This window comes from Etheostoma cragini, chromosome 13, assembly GCF_013103735.1.
Source record: "Etheostoma cragini isolate CJK2018 chromosome 13, CSU_Ecrag_1.0, whole genome shotgun sequence".
NCBI classification, from domain to species: Eukaryota; Metazoa; Chordata; class Actinopteri; order Perciformes; family Percidae; genus Etheostoma; species Etheostoma cragini.
This window is the reverse complement of record NC_048419.1, coordinates 1,120,490-1,129,742: the sequence shown is the minus strand read 5'-3', so window position 1 is coordinate 1,129,742 and position 9,253 is coordinate 1,120,490. Positions and strand designations below refer to the sequence as shown.

General features: G+C 42.1%; 1 protein-coding gene across 1 annotated transcript in view; it reads right to left on the bottom strand.

Annotated features, from left to right (window-relative positions):
* Nucleotides 1-248: 248 nt before the first annotated feature.
* The window catches only part of zzef1 (zinc finger, ZZ-type with EF hand domain 1), a 31,524-nt gene continuing 22,519 nt past the window's right edge, over nt 249-9,253 (bottom strand). Inside the window, exons 51-54 of the mRNA XM_034891084.1 lie at nt 9,052-9,217; nt 7,534-7,684; nt 4,670-4,741; nt 249-2,683 (exon numbers count right to left, since the gene is read on the bottom strand). Of these exons, the coding sequence (XP_034746975.1) occupies nt 2,603-2,683; nt 4,670-4,741; nt 7,534-7,684; nt 9,052-9,217 (470 nt within the window). The 3' untranslated portion in view covers nt 249-2,602. The remainder of the gene's footprint in view (nt 2,684-4,669; nt 4,742-7,533; nt 7,685-9,051; nt 9,218-9,253) is intronic.

Genomic DNA, 9,253 nt, shown 5'->3' with positions numbered 1-9,253 from the left:
ATAGAGCTATTTGTCCTGATATGTGTGGATGTCCGTGATAAAGTGTGAGAGATGTTTTCTCAGAGGTAAAAGGACTCGAAGCAGCGCCGTGAAAGAACTATTGACGTTGGATCACTGAGTACAGTATCTGCTGGCGGGGAGTGTGTGGGCTCTCATCAATGCTGACTGGGGGATCGATATCTTATTCGTTGGTGCACAGAATTTCTCTGTCGAGCCTACACATGGAAGAGAAGACAGCTGTAGTTGTATTTAAGTCATTTCTATTTTTATTAGAAATGGATTACATTTCAACCCAAGCATTACGTGGTTTCGGGGTGTTTTTGTATACCTTCAATGTGCCATGCATACAAAATCAGAATCAAAGTGTCCATCTGTTAGTGCCCAATAAAGTCTATATTTGTAAGGGGTTGATATCAAAGTCTTTTTCCTGTGCAATTAATATTCACAGAAATGTACATTCAAATCAGTCAGCCTCATACCAAGCATCCTCGCAAAAAGAAACCAACGTTAAAAGTAAAAAGTTACAAAAAACTTCAAATGAAACAATATATTTCTCTTTTAAAATATAATTAATAACTATTCAGCTAACATGAGTTAAATTATGATTGCTTCATTTTTAACCATAGGCACGTGGTAGATAAGTGAGGCGTCGTAGAAGCCAAAAGGAGGCCATGGATCTCTTCCTCTCTCCTCGCTGCAGCAGATCTTCGTGTAAACAAAGCCACTGAGCTGTCCTACGGTCCTTTAGGGACCAGTTCAACAAAATAAAAGTAAAAAACAGAACAGAGTTTAAAGGTTTCCACCGCTCCCAGCGTCTCTCCCGGTAAGCTATCTGAAATGTGACAACCAGAGAAGCAACTCTGCCAGGAGCTCTTCCAGTGATGATTCATGGCTCACAATGATTGGTTTCTTTGGTATCAACCACCACGACGTCCTACGACTAAAACAATCTCTTCATCTGAAATGAATACAATAATGATTGGAATTAACTCGCTCTCTTTAAAACCTTTTTGGATGTGTCAAAATACACAACTCGATGCCTTCTTTACCGTGAAGGTCCATGACTGATCTGTGTGGAAGTGGCTACAGGTGGACCTCAGCTCTAATAAAATGTGGGGTTAGTGTAACGTGAATGAAGGTCACATTCCAAACATGGAAGGAAGCGTCACACCCATTATCTGTGTAATTACAAAAGATGAGGTAATTCAGTATTAAAGATTTTTTTAGCTTACAAAAGATGAGATGTGTTACTAGTGAATACGTGGGACAGTGTGTCGATGGAACGTCACCTTCATCGGTGTCATCTTCAGTTCTGAATGTTGTGATGTGAGGGAAGCAGTCCATTAGAGATTAGATTTGTGTAACGGCACCAGTATTCACTCACATTCACTACATTACACAAGGTGTGGGGCCAAACACTATAATTTAGGATTCAGCTTGTCTTTCTTTCTGTGAAAAATAAATCAGGACTCTCATGAAGTGTTAAACCTAATTATAAATTAGATAAAATAAATAAGTCAATGGATAAAAATGAAGGCCTTTAAGAGATTTGGGGTTCCTCCAGGAATTTGTTGTTGTTGCCGTTAATTATCTTCATGATCATCATAATGGTCTTTGACTAGTTCACTAGTAACTGAGTGGAAACACTTCAACATGTTGATAGAATAATATGGAGGAATGCATTGCAATAGTGTATTATCACAGTTGTCCCTCAGCTGCAGTGTCTCTCATCCTATGCAAAGACTATGGCTATGAGTATCACTTTAATCCTGTTCAGCCCGGTCAAACTGTCCTGAAGGGGGTCTTAGGGCATGTGACACTTGTCATTTGGACAGAAAGTCGCACATCATATGTATGTTTTGGATATCCGTGAAGATATACTGATCCTTCCTTTCAACGGGAGCCCTAAAATCATCTACATCTGTTGGCTGAAAAGGAAAGAATGATAAGGGAGAAGGAGAGAAGATGGGTAGGAAGAAAGGCTGTGTAGGTAAAATGAAATGAAGAAGGGAAAGGAAGGAGTGGGATGAGCTAGTAGGTCAGTACTTTCTCCCCGTGGTGACTTATGAGACTTCACTGTCCTGGACAGTATTTTTAGGAGGCTCCACATGTCCGCTGAGACATGTAGGTCACCGAGGTGACCCGTTTTCACCATCATCAACTATGGCTGCTGTTTAGAAGGAGCGAAGGCAGGAAACAAAAAGGAATAGACTTCCCATTGAAGGTCATGAATTTGGCACACTTCATGTCCTTTAGCTCGGCATCTCCAAGTAATACAAAAATAAAATAAAATACAAATAAAGAGAGAGACCCCGCAATGGTTTTCCTGTTCCAGTGAATGCACATGCTGATATACTGGATTCACCTAAGGCAAAAAGGATTGTGAGTATGTGTGAAAAGTGCTCTTTGAGTAGCCCTCCACAGCTCCTGTGCAGAGTACTGCCGAGAGTTACCGGAGTGGAGGGGTCCTTTAGAAGGAAAGCACTGGATGGTGAGGAAGGATTTCCTCCCACACCTCCCCATTCCTTGTTCAAAGTGAACAAGCTGAGTCAGAACGCGTCCCCTTCAGGTTGGACCTCCTCCTATTCTCTCAGTCCATCTCTCAAGGGGACATGTTGAGTAGCTTGGTAGACTTATTGGGGTAATTGATAGCCAGGCTGATGGCAGCGATGTTCTTCAGGGCCTACACATTGAAAAAAGAATGGGAATGAAATACAGAAGAGTCAATGTGGGGACAGAAAACCAAGAACAATGAATCATGAATTATTAAAACGAGATGTAAAAAGAAAACACCTGTTTTTCACCTGGGCACTGCATGTTGAATTATGATAAACAGGCAAATTTAGGGTAACTAAACTGATGAATCAAGGGCTTCTGTACAGTTATGTCACCTTATGTATTAAACCAAAGTGCTTAACAGATTGAAGTGCTACCCTCAGGTTGATGATACTGTATCAATGAGTGGGTTGTCCTGGTCCAGAACATGACAACTGCTGTCTACTGTGGTTAAATCTGACAGGGTTGTCCATGGTGCTTTTGGTGTCTCTTGTTTTGTGAAGAGTGCCACTATCAGCTCAAAATCTCTTTTGGTCCGGGACCATTTATATATGGAAAACTAAAGGTCAGATTTCAATCAAAATTGCCCGTGGAGTCCCCAGAGCAGTTCCGTAGCAATTCATCATTAAAAACGATAATGTAAATAATAAAAATACTGTCAACAATATTGGTGGATAGAGTTCAGGGTTTGATAGAGTGTTGTTTTCATGTCAACAGGCGGTGGCACCACTTCCATTATGACCCTTATGTAAGATTCACAATATGTTTTCACTGTGATCTGAATTCTGCTACAGCCAATCAGCATATTTTGTAATATGGTAATATAAGTATGGTCTTTTCCTGGTTTTACAGACTGCATTACAGTAAAGGAGAGTCATTTCCTGATCTTACCAGACTGTTCTAGCTGTTCTATTATTTACCTTTACCCACTAAGTCATAAAATCATTTGTGGAGAATATTTATCAAAAATCTCATTGTGTAAATAACATTTTTTTAAAGCACCACTAGTCAACCGTACAATATCGTTGCAATATCAACATCGAGGTATTTGGTCAAGAATATTGTGATATTTGATTTTCTCTACATCGCCCAGCCCTCTCTGTAAGAGAGAGCCTCGTGGCTGATCAATCATCTAGGTAAGGTAGTTCTCTGGAGCTGAGAAGTCCAACACAGCAGCAGGGAGTGCCTCGTTGACACACAGCAGTGCATGCTGATTTGGCTGACTACGTGCTTAGATTGTTTGCTAGGCCATTCCTCTGCAAATGTCATATCAAAACACAGGTATGTTACACTGTTATCCATTTTTAATTGAGTATATAACAGGATAGATATAAGCCACAGAGTAGTGGAGTGAACGTGATCCTCGGAACACTGCACTTTGTGTTGTGGTATAAAAAACAAAAAGATAACAGGCCGCTAAGTTGAAGAGAGAAGAAAGTTAGTCCAACATTGTTTAGTTGTGGGCGGCTCTTTTCCAGCCCTTTGTAGTGAACCTCGGCCATTTTACTTTTGGACTTGCATCATTGTTATGATAGTTGTGACTATGGTTGGGTTTTCAACCCGACAGGTATTAGGTAACTGCTCAACAGAACCGCCCACATTGTTTGTTCACCACCCAGCATCCTTTGCTCCTCTTAACTGCCCTCAGGCTCCTCCGCTGTGTGAAGCAGGGTCCACATTAAAAGCAACGCTGTGGCTTGCTGTGCCACGAGTTATAATGGACCGTCATTACCAGATACATTAGTCCTGCGTGCGGCCCACACATATTCAAAACAAGGGGAGGGAGGTGCAGGGGGTGTCAACGGCTTGGTGATTCACTATCAAGAGACTCCGCGAGCTGACTCACAGCGGCTAAAGACCAACCAATGGGACTGCGTGTTATGAAAGAGAGTTGTATGATACTATAAAACTTCAGGGTGAGTGGACAACGCTTTGAGCTGGTTTCCTTTTTGTCAGGCAGCAATTCAAAACTGAAAAAATCAAAGATGCCCTGAGGGTGCCCGGCTGAAATAATTACTTTGAATTAAGAAAGGCCGTCAGTGGTCCACATCAGTGGATAACAATATTATCATGTATATACATTTTTTATGAATAAATCAGGTTTAAGTCTTACCATTGCAGTGTGGTTGAGGAGCTGCCCGTCAGTGGTCATGGCTAACAAGTACTCCTGGAGGATGCCCTGCGCCTGGAAAACACATCAAAAGGCGTGTAACAGGGGCGTCTTCTGCCATGTTTCCAAATGCAAAAGAAACACAGATAACCTCGCAGGCCGGACAGTCATGAACAAAACTTCCAAAGACAGCAAGAGGTAACATAAGGGTTGAGGTATGTTAAAAATGCGGCCTGGTTCCCTGACCACTTTATATCTCCATCTCGGCATCAAATTGAACAGTGGAATGTTGCACAGTCAATCAGTTATAAACAGAGAGCGCTTCCACTGAAGCCCTACAGGAGAAACATACCTCAGGTTACATAAGCACATGAGTTGGGGAACAAAGAGAAGACTACATAGCGGTTAAATGGGCTGAGACTGGCCAAATGGAGCTTTTACAGAGCTGGAGACACAGTCCAGAGCCCTGGTCTACCATCCATCTCGCAGCACCCAGAATGTTTATGCATGGAAACATCCTAGGACGATTTGTCCAGGCAGTAGTGCATGACATGCCATTTTTGATTCCTTAATATAAATTTCCCTTCCTGGGGTAGAGAGTGTTCTCAGTGGACCTGTATGTGAACTCTGTGTGCATACAAAGACTGTCAAGGCCACTAAAACTTTAAAATATGCTGCTTCGATGCTCGGAACCTAATACGGACAAAGGATTACATAATGTGTCCAGTCCACTCATTAGCTTTCCAAAATCTTTTTTTTTTTAGATTATTTTTGGGGCTTTACCCTTTATTTGATAATGATAATGAGTGTGAAAGAGAAGATGACATGCAGCAAAGGGCTGCCTACATGGGGCGCATGCTCCTACTGAGTGAGCTAGAGGATGCCCTTCCATAATTTTACAGAAGTCATTAAGGAGCTTTTGAACTCGTCATTACAGCAACTAGGCACCACACCACATGAGGGCCACCAGCCTTAACTTAACTGACACCAAGGCTTCATTTTTAGGGGGATGATGACAGATGGTGCACTTTGTTGTAGGTAGAGCTAATGAAGTTTTTCCAATATTTATGTCCATTCCAGATTGGATTTTCACCAGTGACTCCCCCTCTTTATTAGCCTCAGAACAGTCCTGCCTAGTCCTGCCTCGTTAGAAAATCCTCTTTAAAGAAGTCCTGGAACAGTGGATCCAGTCTACATGGTGCAAAGCCGCGTTGTCGCCTGTGTAATCCGGTTTAGATCACATTCACTGGCTTTCTCTAGGTTCAACTGACTTTTTTGAAAGTTCGTCTTTGAACATCCTGACAGCTACCACAAGAAAACAGGTGTGTGGTTTCTTGAAACCAACCAAAGTAGAGCTGCAAAAAATAATTAATCAACCGAATATATTAATTGATAAAACTACTATTAATATTAAACTATTTTGATAATTGATTCATCATATTGAGTCATTTTTTCCTCGGATTCCAGGTTCTTAAATGTGATTGATTTCTAGTCTCTTCCCTTCTTCATGACTGAATATCACTGAGTTGACATTGGAGGATGTCATCTTGGGCTTTAGGACATTTTTCACCGTTTTCTGACATTTTATAGACCAAACAACCAATCAATTAATCAACAAAATAAGGACATTATTATACAATGTGAATAGTAAGTTGGCTGCAATCAAAATGTATTTGACAGTTTTATCAGGAGAATGCGGACAAAAATCCAATGGGGGAGGTGAATCTGTTTTAAACAAGCCCTGTGTGCGTGCCCTTGTGAAAAACACTCCCTCACTACAAACTGTTCCATTAATGTGTCTCCATGAGCTGGAGGTGACGAACCACGGCTGCACAGACATTTGTGTTGCATTACTGAAAGCTCATGATCTGTGATGACGCTCTGCTGGACGGGGACGCTCGGACGTGCCACACACCAACATGTGTCTATCATTGCTAACACAACACTGACTTGTCCATGAAGGGCATCCCAGGCAAAAGTACTGCTGTGTACTGCTACTGCCCCCTGGTGTTTGTCCACACGTACTGCTTTACTTAACCAACTTGTTCTCCCTCACACATTTGGATGGTGCAGATGGGAGCCCAGAATCCATTCTGAATGACAAGTCAAGTGATGTAATGTTATTGTCACATCAAGCAGCAGCCTCACCAATCTCCCCAGAAGGGGACAGGGAAGGTAGTGCTTCTCTGGGACTGTCTGGTTCAATCACATCCACAGATGGGAAACTCCTGGCTGTCGGCATGCTCATAATGCTTGAGAATACATCTTAATCAATTATTCAAGACAATTGAAAGAGAGAGAAAAAGAAAAACAAAGAGAGAGAGAGAGAGAGAGAGAGAGTGAGAGCCCATACGCATCACAAAATGGATAGCATCTCTGCCTCTCCCAAACAACGGGTTGTCTGGCAGATGGCAGGGCCGGGCATTGGCCGTGAGCCAAGCACAGAACAGGTGGGTGGAGGAAAAACATGCTCATCTCACAGAGAGACAGATATAGACGGGGGGGGGGGGGGGGGGGGGGGGGGGGGGGGGGGGGGACAGAAGTAAAGAGTCGAATGTTGACTTAATTTTACATCATTTCATTCAAATTGCCTAAAACTGAATATGTTATTAAGCCAAAACAACAATGAAAGGAAGTATTTAAGGAAGAAAGACAAAAAAAGGTTTCTATACAATCAGCCTTATTTAGTCTATTCTATATTCAACCTCAAAGTCAATAATGTTGTCATCACAGCAGCCAACACAGCTAAACAAATGCCTAAGATGTCACTTAGCCACACCACCAGCTTTAACAACACAGTAGTATACAACAGTAGATGTGGCCTGCATACGAGCGTCTGTTTGTGTGTGTGTGTGCGCGTCACTCACAATGGCACGGGCCTCTGCGATGAAGAAGAGTTCAGTGAGGGCTCGGTGAAGAGGCAGCAGCACCGTGATGCTGGTGGGATCCTGGCTCAGGCTGTTTTCCATAGTCATAAAGAGCTGCCACAGAGGTCGCAGCAGCGTCAGCTCACAGGCTCTGGAGTGGAGGGAAAAAATCGATAGATGAACAAAAACATGTACACAGGCATAACAGGAAAATAAAGAGTCACGTTCTGAGGGAGGAAAGCAACGCTGTGGCTGAAACAGAAACGTCAAACATGTATCATGGCAATTACCTTGTACCCTCTAACAGTCATATGCAGAGCAAAACGTGACTGTTAAAAAGACGCGGCCATAGACTTTTCATCGTGAATAGATCCCAAAAAGAAAGGAGTGTTTAAAAAATATTATTAATACTGATGAAATTGTAATGTTTCTAAAGAATGAATCCTTAAACAGCCTTAAGTTCTCCCACTTAAAAATCATGGAGGGGTCTGAAATTGTCATTGTAGGTGCATGTCCAATGTGACAGAAATAATCAAAAAAAGAAAATAAATCCTAAAATCACAGTGTATGATTTTTTAACTATTTATTAGTATGATGCAGTTGCAAATAAGACCAAATACTAAAACGTTCTCAGTTTATGTGACCTGAGGGCTTCAAGTTCCCACATCACACTTGTGTACGCTGCATATAGAGTTGCAAAGTGGGAAGAGATTTAGGACTGTCATGAAGTAAAAGTCCCATTAATTTGTCCCTGTAGAGGATGTAACGTGACTCATTATTTGAGCACTTCTACAGCTTTGATCGGCTAGAACTGCCCCTGTTAAATCAATAATGCAAAAGATGAAGAAGTGCTTTAGAACATATTGGATTCTTCAAAAGTTAATTCTTCTGCTTAAATCAAGTCCCTTTTAAATTGTGGGTAACTATTGCAACGTGTCTCGTTCTCAACAAAGCGCTCTGATCTGCTCTTCTCTATGTCAATGGCGACCCAGGCTAATGGGTATATTAGTATTTAGACCCATTCCTCCTCCCAAAATGCTGGGGGCCATAAAATGTATCTAAAGGGTAGTTACATTAATCAGGAGAGTCCCACATATTTGTGTAGAGTAACATTAAGGATATTGTTTGAAGAAAACAATGAGTACAGAGTGGAAACACAGTTGTGTGTTGTTGTCATTGTGAGCAGAGTCAGTCTGCACATAAGCAAATTTCAAGCCACATCCTTTACCTCATTTCCGTGGTGACTACCAGGACATGAAGGTTTATCTAGGCTTTTATGCAAACCCTGTGTGGAGACCTGCGCCTCTTAGAAAAATGACCTGCAGAGGTAGAAATGTACACTGGGCGCTTCTAACAAACTTAGTATTTCTTAGGACCCGGTACATGGGCTTAATGTTCGTGCAGTTTACTCTGGGTGTCTACAGGACAATACAAGCCTAGAGTTTTTATAACACTTCACTGAGGATAGAAAAAATGTGAGAAGCATTGAAGAGAAAAGATAGAAATGTAACTTCTTACGTCTGAGACTGACACTGCAGGAGGCGGAGCAACAAGTGGATGGCTTTGAGTCGCTGGTTCCCAGTCTGGCGACAGGCCACGCCCACCTGCCACTCCCAGATGTCAGCCAGTGGCAGGTGACTGAGCACCTGGTCATCTGCTAACATTTGCTTCAGTATCTCAAAACCTGATAAAAGCAAAAGTGCGGAGAGGGTGACAACTG